Source organism: Macrotis lagotis, chromosome 1, assembly GCF_037893015.1.
Source record: "Macrotis lagotis isolate mMagLag1 chromosome 1, bilby.v1.9.chrom.fasta, whole genome shotgun sequence".
In the NCBI taxonomy this organism is placed as follows: Eukaryota; Metazoa; Chordata; class Mammalia; order Peramelemorphia; family Peramelidae; genus Macrotis; species Macrotis lagotis.
The window spans coordinates 371,393,361-371,410,351 of record NC_133658.1 but is presented as its reverse complement, the minus strand read 5'-3'; the positions used below and the strand labels follow the sequence as shown (position 1 = coordinate 371,410,351).

The 16,991-nt window shown below is 35.6% G+C and overlaps 1 protein-coding gene across 2 annotated transcripts in view; it reads left to right on the top strand.

The window, feature by feature from the left end:
• Positions 1-16,991, top strand: part of CREBRF (CREB3 regulatory factor) — a 48,391-nt gene that overhangs the window by 14,969 nt on the left and 16,431 nt on the right. The window contains exons 2-4 of one of the 2 annotated variants that reach the window (XM_074212396.1): positions 3,539-3,725; positions 13,741-13,866; positions 15,155-16,238. In XM_074212396.1, coding sequence (XP_074068497.1) covers positions 3,717-3,725; positions 13,741-13,866; positions 15,155-16,238 — 1,219 coding nt within the window. In that variant the 5' untranslated portion in view covers positions 3,539-3,716. Of the gene's footprint in view, positions 1-3,538; positions 3,742-13,740; positions 13,867-15,154; positions 16,239-16,991 lie in introns of both variants that reach the window. The other variant, XM_074212397.1, reaches the window with a different exon arrangement.

Below are 16,991 nucleotides of genomic sequence, written 5' to 3'. Positions count from 1 at the left end.
GCACAGATTCAGAGGTGTACTTTTGGTACAACTTCCATATTACAATTTAGTTCATTTTCATGAAGTTGTTGCTTTGCTAACAAACCAGAATTGGGAGGCAGCAGGTATAATGAATGTGCCATAGAGAATCTGAGTTTGAATCTTGGTTCAGCCACTTATTGTTCCTCTACATGAACTTAGGTCAGTCACTTTAATCTCTCTGAGTCTTAGCTTCCTCACCTATAAAATGAGGTTAGACTAATGATTGCAGTACTTTATCCCATGGTCAACTAGTTTCACTTTTCCACTGTTGATGGATCTCCTCTCATGGTGGTGGTGGGGGGTGTTTCTTTGCACTCTCTGCTTTAGCAGGCCCCGACCAGGACAGAGAGAAGGAATGATCTTTGCAGCAACATCTGGAGTAATTTTCAAAAATTGGAAAGAGTAAAAGTAAGGAAATTAATATATTAGACCTTTGTTGCTGGATGTACTTTACTACTTAGTTATGATAAGCTTCTATATTAAAGAGGTCATTATGTGTTGTTCTTCAGAAGTAGCCAATAAGGCATCCTCAAAAGAGCTGTTCTTTAGTTGTAGCTCTGTTCTCATTGGGAGCTTAAGTATCATCCCGGAAAGCTTTTGCTACAGATGTTCTTTGTTTAAAAATATTAGTACGTATTAATTCCATATATAAGCTTTCCTTCTCTTCATTTCAATAAATGTGTTTAAGCACCTATTATATATGCAAGATCTCTTGCTGGATCCTACCATATACAAAGACAAGAATGGAACATGAAGCCCACAGAAAAGCTTATAATCCTGCAAATCTTATATTCTTCTCTTTGTTGAATTGTCATATTAAAAGCTATGTATTTTTTTCAGAAGGTGGCCAATTTCATAGCCAAACTGTAGGGATTTTTCATCAAGCATTCCTGAAAAATAATGCAAATCATATGAAATGTATAGAGGTTGGGGAGGATTTGGCATTTGAGGAAATAGAGAAAACCAAACACCGTTCTACTGGAGTCCACTGTGTGCTGCAAAGGGGACAGCTTCCCGATAAAAAAAGGCAATAAGATTAAGTGATTTGCCCAAGTTCACATAGCTCAAATGTCTGAGATTGGATTTAAACTCAGGTCCTCCTGAGTCCAGGACCAGTGCTTCATTCACAGTACCCCCCAACTACCCTAGAACTGTTCTTACTCCCTCTTTATCTCATCAAAAGAAACTGGGTGCCTAGGAAGTCAAGAGGAATAACTTTATTCTTCAGCACTTTGGGGGAGGATATCACATCAACTTCTATCAGAGCTAGTGCCTTCATCTTAAGAGCAATTGTGTAATTTTTAAAAAAAAGATCTTTTAAGTTTGGAGGAAGCTTATCTCCTCTTAGTAACAGGACTGGGAAAGAACTGTGACAGGATAGGATCAGGGACTTAGGTGTAGCTCCTTTCAGAGGAACTAGGTTCCAGCTGTTTCCTGGACTTCCTCAGATGATATATTATTAGGGTTCAAGGCCAAGGCTAAAAGAATCTCAAGTAGCCTACCAGCCCATGTCCCTCAGTGGAGGGACTCAACAGCAGCTATATAGGCTTGTAAAGCAGGACCAGCAAGACTAGGGATAGTAGTAGGTTTCAGCCTTTCTATCCACTATTTTAGTCTGAGGCAGTCCCAGGGCTCAAAATCCTATCAGAGGAGTCCTCTGGGTTGCCTTTCCTATGGAAGGTGAACTTGGAGCCAGAATGTACTTTGGGAGGGATCTTAGGTCCTCTCTTCTCATTCTTCAACTTATCCTGACTCATGAAACTGGGATTACTGCTCTTGAAGGACTCTGAAACATGGCCATATTTCAGATTATCAAATGACAACAACCTGGATGAAAGGGCTCTGGATACAGAATCCTAAAACTTAGATAGTCCCTGTTATATTAATTTAGGGTCTCAGACCTAGACTATAAAGTGAGGTTGAACAGGGTAGTCTCTCCAAGGTCATTTCTAGTCGTAACAATGTTAGTCTTTAAGAATTGGGCTTAATTTGACTCCACTTTAGCAAAGCCTGAGTTTCATTGTGGGTTGAATAAGCCTTCCTCTGTAATTTCTGGCAAATCATTTCCTTTCCTTTGGGGCCTGTTTTTACTTGTGTAAAATGAAAGTGTTGTAGTAGAAGAGTGGGAGGCACTGTAGAAGCTGGGAGAAGTCTTAGAGGGTAAAAAGATTCGCTTGTAGCAACAGTATCAAAAGCAGCAAACTTGTGATGTCTTACAGCCTACCTGTACTCTCTTGAGACCTTGGTCATTAGTTACCCAATTTGCTTTCCTTCTAGTATTACAACATTGTGACTCATTGGTTCATACAGATCTGCATTTCTCTAAATTCTTCATATTTATCATTTTTATTGCACAATAATCATCTATTACTTTCATGTGCCAAAATTTATTCCATTAATTGATGGGTACTTATTTGGCTTGAAGTTTTTTGTTACATCAACAAATGGTGCTTTGAATATTTTGGCATTATGACAACCTCTTTTGCCTTTAACTTCATTATAGTTCTGTGCCTAGTAATTGGAATGAAGGGTCTAAACAGTATAGTTACCTCTGTATAATTCCAGATTATTTTTCAGAAAATTGAACTCCACCGAAGGATATTAGTGTTTGTCTCCAAAAGTCATTCCAATACTCATTATTTTTTTCATCTTTCTCAATTTGATGGGTGTGAGGTAAAATTTAGTCTTAATTTTAATGTCTGATTTGCAAGGTGGAGGAGTTTTTCATGTGTGCATTTATAGTTTGCAATTTTTTTGAAAACTGTTCATATCCTTTTACCACTTTTGAGGAGGAGAATGGATCTTCATCTTATTTATGTCATTTTCCTATATATTTTGGGTATTTGATTTTTAGTTGTGATATTTGATTAAGAGATTTTTTTTTCTCCATCTGGTGTCTTCTTATAGGAATTTTTTTATATAAAAGTTTTTATATTTTATGTAATTAAAGTCTGATTTTGTTTTTGGTGATATTCTCCATATCTTGTTTGATTAAGAATTCTCCCACATCTGTAAATGTAAAAGTATTTCCTTTTGGTATCCTTTTTCTTTTTTTTTAAAAAAAAGGAAATTATACTTAATATATCCATTTAGAGTTTGATGTGGTATATGGCGTGAAGTACTGAGCTAAATAAAATTTCTATTAAATCAGTTCTTTTAAAATAAGTCCTTAGGGGTGGCTAGGTGGCGCAGTGGATAAAGCACCAGCCCTGGAGTCAGGAGGACCTGGGTTCAAATCCGATCTCAAACACTTAATAATGACCTAGCTGTGTGGCCTTGGGCAAGCCACTTAACCCCATTTCCCTTGCAAAAAAAAAAAAAACCAAAACAAAACCTAAAATAAGTCCTCACCCTAACAGATTACATTCTTCGGTTTATCAAACACTGTGCTACTGTTTTCATTTGTTTCTGCTTTTTGCTTATCTTCTCTGTTCTGTTAATGTGATTTTGATTACTTTTGAAGGGTTAAGTGTTTTTAGAGTTCAGTAAAGTTACTTTTTTTTTTTTAATTCATTAGTTTCATGCAGAACTACTTAACGAAAGCAGAGGTCCAAGAGATTGAACTGAAAGTATTCCGGTGAAAACCTGCCACTTATTATATAAATTATTTTTTTATCGTGAATTTAAAGCTGGAAAGGAATCTACAAGCAAGAAAAAAAAGTTTGGAATTAGACTCTCAGAATCTGGGCTTGGAAATGCCTCAGGTAAATCTTACTGAGTGTGAGTAGTCTTTTTTTATATTTTAGCTCAGAAGAGGTCAGTATCATTGGTGTTAAGTTCTTACATCCCTGGGAAATCTACTGTGAGTACTTCCCTTTATATTTGAGCTCAGCAGAGGTCAGTGCCATTGGTTCTATAAGTTCTTACATTTCTGTAACTTGTAACAAAAGTCTTTCCTATGTGTTTGGGTACACACAGACCAGGTTCAATATTGTGGGTTAGCCTAAAGCATAATTTTCTTATTTTTGGCTTGTTGCCCCATTTAAGAGTTTGCAATGGGAAAACCTTCAAATACAATTTGCTCTCTTTCCACAACTGTGAGTAATAGGACCCCCAATTCCCATACACCAAGACAACATGCATATTAGTGGAGAGCAGCAATTATTTTACTCCACAGAAAATTTGGAAGATGAAAAGAGCTCACAAAAATCCATAAAGAATCATAGACAACTCATAAGTCATTGTAGTATCCTCTTTGAAATGAACTAAATTTGAAGTTGCCAGTAAGACAATTGTGTTATTACAATGAAATTCTCATTTCTTCCACTGTATCCCTTTGAAATTTAGATTTCAGAAAGCAAACATACTTTACGACTGCTGGATCATCTTCCTATAAGACCTACATGTCTGAAGAATACCTGGAATAGTTGGCAAGACCAAAACTCTTATCCTGATATTGTGATTTTTATCTCTAATATCAAGAGTCTTGCCAGTGCCTTCTTTTTTCCAAGAGACACCAGTGCTCAGCAATGCTAGTTCATTCTAGAGGTCTCTGCCCTCTCAAACATGGGAACTTTCAAACTTAATATTACCCAGAGGCAACCTTCAAGATTAGCACTACCCACTATATCTATCTCCTTTCTCTGACCAGAAGGCTAGAAGCCAGGTTCATACAACATAGGAAATAAAAATTCCTCTCTCCTATCCAGGAGGTTGATGGTTCAAGAACATTGTTTATGAACTTCCCTCTTGGGCTAAGGGAGAGAAGCACATGTCTACTTTTGTCATCTACTTCTTTAAGAACTCCATCATTTCCCTCGTGTTCTCATTTCTTTGGGTGTGGGGAAGTTCTCTATGAGGTCCTTGGTCTCTGACCTCAAAAGGTGCTATGGGAAATATATATAATTCCCATAAACCTCCATGCCATTATCAGTTCCTGGTGGAAGGAAGATGACACAAGCCTCCTCTTATGCCCAAATATTGAAGAACTAGGCTGTGGTCTCATTTTTGTAGGCCTTTGAAAAGGAATAGCTTCTCTGAAAAGAGTACATCCCTCCTGAGCTCTGTTCAGTTATCTTTGTGTTCCAGGAATTAGAACTGTCAAAATCAGTAGCCATTTCATATCTTTTTTAACAAGGCAATAAGAAACATGCCTCATTGGTGATGTAAAACTCAAATAGAAATGGATTCCTAGAGGTAGCTAGTTGACTTAGAAAACCACAAATTAACATTATCTATGTTGTATTTTTATTTTAAGAAAATTTCAGTTATATTTTAATCTGGTTTGAATTTGATACATTTGTCTTACACTATAAAATAGTGTTATTTTATAAAATTAATCAGTTTTATTAATAAATTAAATTGATAAAGCTTGTCCCCTTACATTCTTTAGCCTCTGTACTGAACTCTCCATTTCTTCTTAACATCCATTCATTTCTGACCATTCCCCTCATTCCACTATTCTGATCCTAGTCCTTCCCTTGAATTTGTCTCTATTCTGACATTTATTTGTTCCTTGTTTCCCCTTGGCTACAGCTCAAGAACTCAGCACTAAGCAACAAGGAATATGTTCAAGAAGGTCACAAGGGTGATGAGAGTTGCTGGATTTACACTGGCAAAGACAGCTGTTACAAGGCTAGAACAGAATAAGTACTTCCCTAAACCTATTTTCAGTCATTAAACTGCCAGGACTCTCTCATCTCTGCCTCAAGACCCTACTTCCTCTATACTCTACTTCACTTATCTTCATTAAGCTGTTGCATAAAACAAGGCTGAAAAACACATGGGGTTGAGAGTCTAAAAGAAATGCTATCTTTTATCCCCTTTCCTATCCTTTCCTTACTCTTAGTATGTCATCTTGATATTATTCATACCATTATCCCCTCAAATTAATTCATTCATATTAGTTTCTTTACCTCTTAATAACTTTTAAATACAACCTTAGAACTATTTTCTTTTTCAGTACTTTCTCCATCATAAACCACCCCTATTCCTTTGTCTTACTCCAACCCATTTCTTTTAGTTTTTGTTTTTCCTCCTTTTTATCCTTGGCATCCTTCTTTTTTAAATATTTTTCATTTCATCGCATCCTTACCAAATTACTTGCTTATCCACTTCCCAGGTGGATTTAAAATACAGAGACTCTCTTAGGTATCATTTCATGTAGAGGTCTAGAATTTATAATAAACATTTTGACCATTTAGAATCATCATGGGTTCTGGAGTTTGGGGCCTGGAGAAAGTTCAGTAAGGCATTTTTTTCTCTTCACAGTGTCTAGCCCCATACCAATCCAATGGCTCTCTTATTCAACTAAGCAAGCATATAGCAAAGTTGATGATTTAAGTATACCAGACAGGTTGTATAAGCTAAATGAACAAAAGTAAATGTATCTTCCTATAAGTAGGGTAGATTTTTTGTGATTAGGGCACCTACCCCTTTGTTTGATCAATCTCCCTGGATTCTAGAGCCTATTATCAAGGGCCTGTGCATGAAAAAAATTTCTTTTGACTTGAAACAGTTATCTACATTGACCACACCTCCCTCTACTAGCTTCCAAACATATTTAGCTACCCTAATTATTGCAATCTAGCTCTGAAATTTACTCCTTTTTATAAATATCACTACTGCCTACATCTGGCAGTTCACTTAGGTAGACATAACACTTCTAAAACGAATTTAGAGAGCATTGCTAAGGATTTATGAAATCTTAGGTAAGAAACTGAAAACTTCAGGTATATGTAGTGTTTTTTTTTTCCTTCACTGCTGCTAATCAAGGGCAAAGGCTTCATAAAAGAGAGGTAGATTTGAGAAATGAATAGGTGACTAAAAATGATTATGTTGTGAAAATAGGTTTTGGCTTTCTGGATCACAGCTTAAAATATAGGAATGATGGGTTCCTGGTAAGATATGATGTGCACCCAATAAAAATGGTAAAAATATTTGCCTGGATTTTTTCTTGCCAATCTAAAGAATGAGGAAGGAGAAAAAAATGTCTCTCTCTATTGGCCAAGGTAAACACAAAAGCAAAAAGAAGACTTAGCAGTAGAGGTGCCCAGAAATTCATAGGATACCAAATTCAAGAAAGGAGCTAGCAATAAAACTCATGGTCTCAGATATTTTTAATACAAATGCAGGAAATATGTATAATCAGATTCAATTCACAATTCAAGAGAACAAATTTGACCCCATAAGTATCGCTAAGACTTAGCTGAATATGACTTCTATCTTAAATATGACTCTAGAAGGATATCCCTTATTCAAAAGGAGTAGGATAGATGAAAAGTGGAGTTAGCAACATAGATTAAACAGGTATCTATCAATGTTAGGAAATCCAAGATACAGAGGAGGGAAACACAGATCAAGCAAAGATCAAGAAGCATAAACATAAAAAAAAAACCTTACATCTGGTTATTCAGCAGACTACCTGGACAGCAAGAGAATGAAAATGAGGATTTGAGGAAATAGATTAAAAGACTGGCATTGAGTTGTGATATAGTAGTGATGGAAGACTTAAGTTATTTAAAAAGCAGAGTAGTTCTTAATTTCCTGAATTGCCTTAGTGATAATTTCATCCTTCAAAAAGTTGAGGAACCAATGAAGTGAATTTCTTCCCTTGGATTTCATGAACAGGGAACAACTGCTTGCTATGGTACAAGTTATTGGAACCTGGTAGGGAAAGAGACTTTTATTTTAGAATTTCTTATAGAAAAGAAAAGCTAAGTATGATCTGATCCTACATATAGAAGTTAAAATTTCAGACATTTCATAGAGAGGATTATTAAGATTCTTTGGATCAATTTTGCAAAGGAAGTCAACCTAGGGAAAATGGAAAACTATCAAGAATAAAATTTGAAGGCATACAAATGTTCTCCCCCCCAAAAAAATATTCTGATATATGGGAAAAGGATTTGCCTATTGATATTGATATAGGTGCATTGATCAACTTAGATTTTTTTTGTAAGGCAATGGGGTTAAGTGACTTGCTCAAGGCCACACAGCTAGGTAATAAGTGTTTGAGGCCAGATTTGAATTCAGGTACTCCTGACTCCAGGGCTGATGCTCTATCTACTGTGCCACCTAGCCGCCCCAGCTTAGCTTTTTTAAAAAAAATATGTATAGAAGATTGAAGGGCAGACAATTGAGAATGACTACAACAGCACAGCCTAATATTGTAGGAGTAGTTAACAATTCTAAGTGCAGCTCCTTGGGATTTAGTTATTAAGTTAGTACTATCTACCTACATTATTAGAAAGTTCCTGGTTGAAGAAATCACAGGTTATCCTTTCCTGTTAAGGAAAAGTTCTGTGGTAGTAAAGAAGGGGAAGGAGAAGGACAATTAGGAAGCGAATGTCGAATAAATGCATTAATAAAACATTTTAAATGCATCTGTTAAAAAAATAGGGTCAGGTGTACTCAAGTTTAGAATCTTTTGGAATTGGCAAGGAATTGCATCAAAAAAGATTGATTTAGCTATATCAGGGAAAAGAAGAGGCTGGAGAAGGTAGAACTGCTCAACATTTGCTAGTTATGTTTTTTTTTTTCCTGTCAGGAAAAAAGGATAGGATTTGAAAAGTCTTATGAAAAGGAGTTTAAAAATTCAAGGTAAAGGTAAAAACAGCATGAGGGGAGGTCATCAGGTCCAAATGAGGTATATCCCAGGAAATTGAAATAAGTGCTGTGTTTGTTGAACCACCATTAATGATCTTTAAAAAACACTGGAAAGGAGGGTAGGTGCTATGGCCTGAAGAAAGGCAAATATTGTCCTGATTTTCAAAAAATGGAAGAGATTGGGATTTGTAGATGATAGGTCAGTGAATTTGATTGCCAATGAAATTTTAGAGCTTTATTATGGGATGGTTCTAGAAAAACAGTGATCACATGAAACAAGTATGACTTCATGAACAGATTGTCAGACATTTACACAGATATCAACACAACTATATGAGGGTATTGAGGCTGTGTGAAAGGAAAAGACACTAAAGGTATGGAAGGAAAAATCTTAGTCTTAATTCTAAATAAGGGTGATGAAAGAACAACATACTGACCTAGTTATCTACTTTACAATCTGTATAAAAATTTTATGAGAACATCTACATATACTTTGGGGCATCCTTTATAAGAAGGATTCAATATGGAACAGACAAGAACTTACTAAGGATATTCCACAGAAGTCTCTGTCTTTACCATCACAAATTAACCGATGCAGAGAATATAAGATTACTCTTTTTATTGTTATTGATTATATGTGTTTGATTTGGTAAAGCAAAATGCTATCTTAAAGGCTGTTTCCCCACAAGCATTGTTCAGGATAATATTGTTCAAAAACCATCTAGTTGTTAATAACAGGCATGGTACAAAACAGGAATACATCAAAGATGTTCAACAATTTTCGTGGATGAGATCCATTGAAGAGTCCAAGTTGAAGAAGTATTCCTTATGCATGAGGAGGGCATACAGTTGTCCCTGTTTGTGGATGACATTGGGCTGATTGCTGCAAGACTTGGAATATTACTGAACATTCTGTGAGAGAGGCTCAAAATTTGATTTAACCATCTACATAGGTAAACCTAGTGAATGAAGAATACGTGTTGTCCAATCACAATGTACAATTAACAACGATAGAACTCATCCATCAAGATATCTTGGGCAGAGAGTGCAAATGGATAAAAATTCTTGGAAAGAATTAGACAGGGGCAGCTAGGTGGCTCCACCAACCCTGGAGTCAGGAGTACCCGAGTTCAAGTCTGACCTCATACACTTAGTAATCACTTAGCTGTGTGGCCCTGGGCAAGCCACTTAACCCCATTTGCATTGCAAAAAACCAAAAACAACAACAAAAAGAATTGGTCAGGAAGACAAGTCTGAATTATGTTCAGAAATTACAAAATTTCTCTAATGATCCCATGACTTTTTCAAAAACAAAGACCAATTTTAAAAACAAAAACCAAAGACTTAATGCCAATATTCTACCTCTTTTATCATATAGGTACATATTGAGGAACACTATAGTATCCACAACATTAACCTGAGTATCCCTTAGGAGGCTGGTGGAAGAGCAGGCTTTAATGTATAACAAAAGGAACTACAGGAAATAGCAGTTGGAGTAAATGATATCCAAGAAATGTGTTGCTTGTGTGACAATAGGGAAAAAATATCTAGTATACTGCTGATAATTCTCCATTAATATCTTTACAATGTTAGGAAACAGTAAGGGAAGTTTACTCATTGACAGAAGTTCTGTGGCAAACTCCTGTTTGGAAAAAGAGAAGAGTTGCATTGGATGGGCAAGCATGGATGCATCACTGGAAGAAACATTCATAGCATTGAGACTACAAATCCATTTGAGCATATCAGACTAGCTTTATTTCCTTTTTTTTATCTAATTATTTTTTTTTTTAGGATTTTTTTAAAAGTTTTTATAAGGCAATGGGGTTAAGTGGCTTGCCCAGGGCCACACAGCTAGGTGATTACTAAGTGTCTGAGGCCAGATTTGAACTCGGGTACTCCTGACTCCAAGGCTGGTGCTCTGTCCACTGTGCCACCTAGCCACCCCCTTGATCTAATTATTAGATTGATGGTATAGGTACCTAGTTTACCTAGATTTTTAGAAAAATAGTTGACAAAATCTTTTGTTCTTACATATGAGATACAGTTGAGACACTATTTAGACAGATTGAGAATGGGTTCAGTGACTGGACTCAGAGTAACCATTAAATGTCTGTTTAGAAGAAGCTTTCTAGCAGTGACCTTATGTTGTTTGGTAAATGAATAGTAATAATTGTATGGATGGCATTCTTATCAAAATTACAGGTTGCATATTTAGGAGGAGATGGCAAACATGTTGAAAGGATCAAAAAAGGTCTGAGTAGGCTGAAATGAGAAGCTAATACAATAAATGGAAATTTAATAGAAATCTAAAGCCTTACATTTAGGTTTTCAAAAATCATTGTTCTAAGTACAAGGTGAAGGAAGAATAACTGGATAGCATTTTATCTGAAAAAAGATCTGAGAGTTTTAGTGAACTTCAAATTTAACGTGAATTAATGATGGTCCCCCAAAACCTTATGTAACTTTAGGCTACTATGCAGTCCAGGACTAGAGAATTGATATTCCTGTTGTATTTTGTTCTAATCAGACCACATCCAGATGTTTTATTCTGGGCACTATTTAAGAAGAATGCTGATAATGTGGAGAGAATCCAGAGTAAAGCAACCAGGACAGTACTGGATCTTTAAATTGTGCCAAATGAAGATCAGTTGAAGGAACTGGGAATGTGTAGCTTGGAGAAGACTTATAGAGGGGTTTGGTAGCTCTTTTTGAATGTTTAAAGCTTCATCTTGGGAAAGAGGGGGTTTTTTCCCATATAAGCTGTCTTCATTTTATTTTATTTTTTCAAGGCAATGGGGTTAAGTGGCTTGCCCAAGGCTACACAGCTAGGTAATTATTAAGTGTCTAAGGCCAGATTTGAACTCATGTACTCCTGACTTCAAGGCCAGTGCTCTATTCACTGCGCCACCTAGCCACCCCTTCATTTTTTTTAGAAAGATTTTATATATTTTGAATTTTACATTTTTCCCCTAATCTTGCTTCTTTCCCCCATACCCCACAGAAGGCAGTCTGTTAGTCTTTACATTGTTTGCACAATCTAAGTTCCATTGATCTAAGTTGAATGTGATGAGAGAGAAATCATATCCTTAAGGAAGAAAAAATGAGTATAAGAGATAGTAAAATTATGTAACTTTTTTAAATTAAAGGTAATAGTCTTTGGTCTTTGTTCAAACTCCACAAGTCTTTCTCTGGGACAGATGATATTCTCCATTGCAGATACCCCAAAATTGTGCTTGATTATTTCACTGATGGAATGAGCAAGTCCATTAAGGTTGATCATCACCCCTATGTTCCTTTTAGGGGTGTACAGTGTTCTTCTGGTTCTGCTCATCTTGCTCAGCATCAATTCATGCAAATCCTTCCAGTATTCCCTGAATTTCCATCTCTCCTGGTTTCTAATAGAACAATAGTGTTCCATTACATACATATACCACAGTTTGTTAAGCCATTGCCCAATTGAAGGATATTCAGGAAGAGGTATTATTAAACTTGTACTGATTGTCTCCAGAAGACAGAACTAAGTAGCAATGGTGGAAATTTCAGAGACAAATTTAGGCTTGGTGTAAGAAAAGATTTTCCAACAATTAGAGCTTTTTCAAAGTAGAATGGATTGCATTGGTAGATAGTGGGACCTCTCCCAGCACCACCAGTGTAAGCTTTAAATAAATATCTGAGTGACCATTTGGGAAGGTTTTAGAGGGGATTCTTGTTAAGGTAAAGATTGAACTACTTATCCTCTGTGGTTCCTTTCCAGTGTTAAGGGTCTCACCACAGAGGTAAGGATCTTTTCATTCATTTTTCTTCACTAACCTTTCTTGTATGCAGTGCATCTCCACATTTACACATTCAAATAACTATCAATAATTTCCTTATAGCATCATTAGGAGAGATTAGAGCTAACCTCAGTTAGTAGTAGTTTATTTTACAGTGCACAAGTTTAATACTGGTTCCTAAGGCCAAGGATAAATTTATTCTCTTATGGTTGAAACAATTGGGAACCATCTTCCTTCAGTTTCCTATGAGTCAATGTTAGAAATGCTATGATGAGAAGCAGAGGTTATAGGTAATTTCATTAAGTGAAATATCTCTTTAAATTGATGTTTGAAAAATATCCCTTGACTTTTGATTGTTTGTATAAAGTTATTTTTAAACATTTTCATTGCATACATTGAAAAAAAGTACAAAATATAGATAAAAGTAATTGGGCTTGTCTGAGTAAAATGATAGGGATTGCTTTTGAACCAATCAATTTTGTTTTGGAGGCAATCTCTGAACCAATTAATATTATCCTATAATGAAACCATTCATGTTCCTATTCTGATTATTTAAATACTGAAATGCTCCCCTTCTAATGTTGTGTTTCTCCACTTTATTTTACTCTTGGTCTCAAATCCTCTACACTCTTTTAACTAGGAGAGATGGGTGACATTGATATAATAATAGGATAAAAACTATAAGGTGCTTCTGGAGTCAGAAGAGGCAACTCCTAAGGTATAATGAATTATTCTAGCTCCTATATTTTTCAGGGGCCCAAACTGTTAGTGCTGGACAGTGACTTAAGTGATCTATTAGTTGCTACTAACATAATGTAACACTAAAAAAGACCTGAGGCTCACTCCTACTATCAACTGCTAATAACTTTTGCACCCACAAAACTGCTATTTTGCCATTCACTTTTACATGTGGAAATCTTGGCTTTTGCTCCTCTATGGGGCAAAATGAAAATTACTGCTACAAGAGACTGTAAATAATTCATCCCCTCAGAAATAATAGGGAACTCTCCTACTATAGGAAATGAGAACAGAAAAAAAATCTTAGTAGAGTTTATTGTTACAAAATGTTTTCACTATATATAGATGCATACAAAGTACCTGCTGAGTATCCATTAATTGTGATCCTCTTTAATAGATAAATAATCTTCTAGTTGTTCAAATTTAATGCCATTAACCATTGCAACTTCTGATGCAGTGATCAACTTGTCACTTTTTTAATCGTTCACTTGATTTAAATTGAGTTAAATAAATTAAGCCCTTTTAGGTTTTTCTTGTAAGAAAATACTTTTAAAAGATCAGATAAATGATTTCAAACTGTAGATTTTTAAAAAAAGAATAATAAGATGGGAATTCTTGAAGACTTCAGTTTTTTTTTTTTAATTAAACAATATCATTGCAGCCTAGTGTAAGCGGAATGGACCCGCCTTTTGGGGATGCCTTTCGAAGCCACACATTTTCAGAACAGACTCTGATGAGCACAGATCTCTTAGCAAACAGTTCAGATCCAGACTTTATGTATGAACTGGTAAGTGATACTTTCTTGGACTCTTAATTGATTGGATATGTATGTATAGTTTTATTGTGGCATCTTGTTTGCTTTGTTTTAATTTAGAAACTAGTAGGTGAAGAGCAAGAATAAATGTGAGTCAATTTTGATTCTAATAAGTCTGATTCTGTTACTTTTTAGAACTATGTATAAACCTCCTGAGTTTAGTAAGGTAAGATATTTGTTGAAATAAATTATATAAGGCCATTAAGGTCCAGTTGGCAAATGAATAATAGCATTTAAAACTAGAGAGTTTGGCATTCTTTAATATTCAAAGGTATGAAGTTGGAAGAGTTAAAACAAAAATAGCAGCTACATATTTGAATAGGTCTGTCCATTATATTTAGGTGAGGAAACTAGACACTAAGTAACAAAAGTATTATCCCTTTTATTCTTGAATCACAAAGCAAGAATGTTGCATCTACATTTGGGCATGAGAATTAAGGTTGTCCTGAGCCTTATTCCTGGCTAGGTTTCAACTATCTTTGATCTTGTGCCTCTGTTAAAGTTCTCTCTTAACAAGGCAGCTTAGTTTTCCATGATGAGCTACGCAACATTAAGAGTGGTTGCTGCTAAAGAGATAATAAATTTTTCTAATATAAAGCAAGGAAAAACAAATCTTTTTAATGGTGTTATTTATAATCTGTCCAGTGAAGTCTTTTGGTGCCTCATTGTAATATGAAGGTAACCTGGAGTTATGAAAGGTTATGTCAGTGTAATGTAGCATCTCTCAAGTTACTTTACTAGAAAGGCTTTGAGTAAAATCTAAGTAACAACCTTATGCCTGTATGCCTGTTGTTTGAGAACTCACCTAGCCAAGTTGTAGAGAGGCTTAGCAAAGATTGGACCTCAGGTGATGGATATTTTCAGCTAAAGAAATTCATGAAAACAATCTGTTAAAGTTCGATATATTGGTAGCAGAAATAACCATATTTGTGACATAGATCCCTCATGTGAAGCATTTATGTAGAAAACCAAGAGCCCTTAACATTTGAGCCATACCACAGACTTGAAGGAAGAACATTTTAAAAATTCTAGCATCAAAAACCACTTAAGTGACAATTTCCTTTTTTTAAAGTCATGTAAGGAAGGAAATTATATATATATATATATATATATATATATATATATATATATATATATGGCTTTGCCTTAAAGTAAAACAAATCAAGTTAGTATGGCAATTGTAAATAAGAGAAAAGAGAATGGGGAATTGTGTATTTCCATAAAATGTGATACTATTTTTTTTTCTCATTTTCCTATTCAGGATAGAGAAATGAACTACCAACAGAATCCCAGAGACAACTTTCTTTCTTTGGAGGAGTGCAAAGATGTTGAAAATTTGGAGACTTTCACAGATGTCCTGGATAACGAGGCTGCTTTAACCTCAAACTGGGAACAGTGGGATACATACTGTGAAGACTTAACAAAGTATACTAAACTGACTAGCTGTGACATCTGGGGAACAAAAGAAGTGGATTACCTGGGTCTTGATGATTTTTCTAGTCCCTACCAAGATGAAGAGGTTATAAGTAAGACTCCAACTTTAGCCCAGCTTAATAGTGAGGATTCTCAGCCAGTATCTGATTCCCTTTATTATCCTGACCTGCTTTTTGGTGTCAAACAGAACCCCTTGACCTCTTCGTTACCAGGGAAAAAGATAGCAAGCCGAGCAGCTGCCCCAGTGTGCTCATCTAAGACTATTCAGGCTGAGGTTCCTTTGTCAGACTGTGTCCAAAAGGCAAGCAAACCCACATCAAGCACACAAATCATGGTGAAGACCAACTTGTATCATAATGAAAAGGTGAATTTTCATGTTGAATGTAAAGACTATGTTAAAAAGGCAAAGGTAAAGATCAATCCAGTTCAGCAGATTCGGCCCTTGTTGAGCCAGGTTCATGCTGATGCAGCAAAGGAAAATACCTGTTATTGTGGAGCTGTAGCAAAGAGACAAGAAAAAAAAGGATTGGATACACTTCAGAGTCACATAACTCCTACTTTGCCTTTTAAGGAGACCCAGGAACTACTTCTCAGTCCTCCTCCCCAGGAGGCTACAGGGTTAATTGTATCAGGAGAGAGCAGCAGCCTTTCTGCCAGCACATCAGTCTCAGATCCATCGCAGAAAAAAGAAGAGCACAATTATTCTCTTTTTGTTTCCGACAACCTGGGTGAACAACAAGCCAAATGCAACCCTGATGAGGATGAAGAGGATGAAGATGATGATGACGAGGACCATGATGAAGGATTTGGCAGTGAACATGAGCTATCTGAAAATGAGGAGGAAGAAGAGGAGGAAGAAGATTATGAGGATGACAAGGATGATGATATTAGTGACACTTTCTCTGAACCAGGTATTGTAAAAATTGTAGACTAGCAGAGCTTTTAAAAATTCAAAGGGGATAATTTCTTTACCTTGTTTGGGGAGTGGAAGTGGCAATGCATTTTGATAATAAGTCATATCAGAGTAGTTATCTGCTTGAGGACTATAATGCTTTGAGACCAATTCTTAGTCAATCATTTTGGTTTTTCACCTTTTTCAGTACTTCTCCAAAAGGACCAAGAATCCATTAGCATAAAAGTAATTTTATTTCTGAATGTGTCCCTCCAGTATTATGGAGATAAATTAGGAAGAGTTCCTAAATTGACTTAGTGTCAGTTTCAGCTACTCATGCCCCATGTCGTTCTCATTTATGAAAAAAATTAAGGGATTTTTTTCCTTGGTTCTAGGGCAGTTTTTTTTTGAAAAATTTTTTTCTTGAGTTAGAACATAAAAATAGAGGGGAAAGGCTTGAGGATAACAAAGGATCTTTTAGGGATAGATTTAAAAAATAAATTTATGTGTATTACTTGGGCATGAAAAGTGAGAAAGAAGTTAATCTTGAGACTCAGTGAGTAAATTTTGTAAATGAAAATGATTCTGTTGAAAGGCATAATTAAAAAAAGTATAGGAAGGATTAAAAATCTCCCCAATGCCTTTTTTATTTTGGCAAATTTATTTAAATAAATGCTATCGTTTCATATAAACATAAAATAGCTTTGCATAAAACATATTAGTTCAAAGGAACTTAAATACAATGTTCAAAGGAAACTATATTATTATCTTT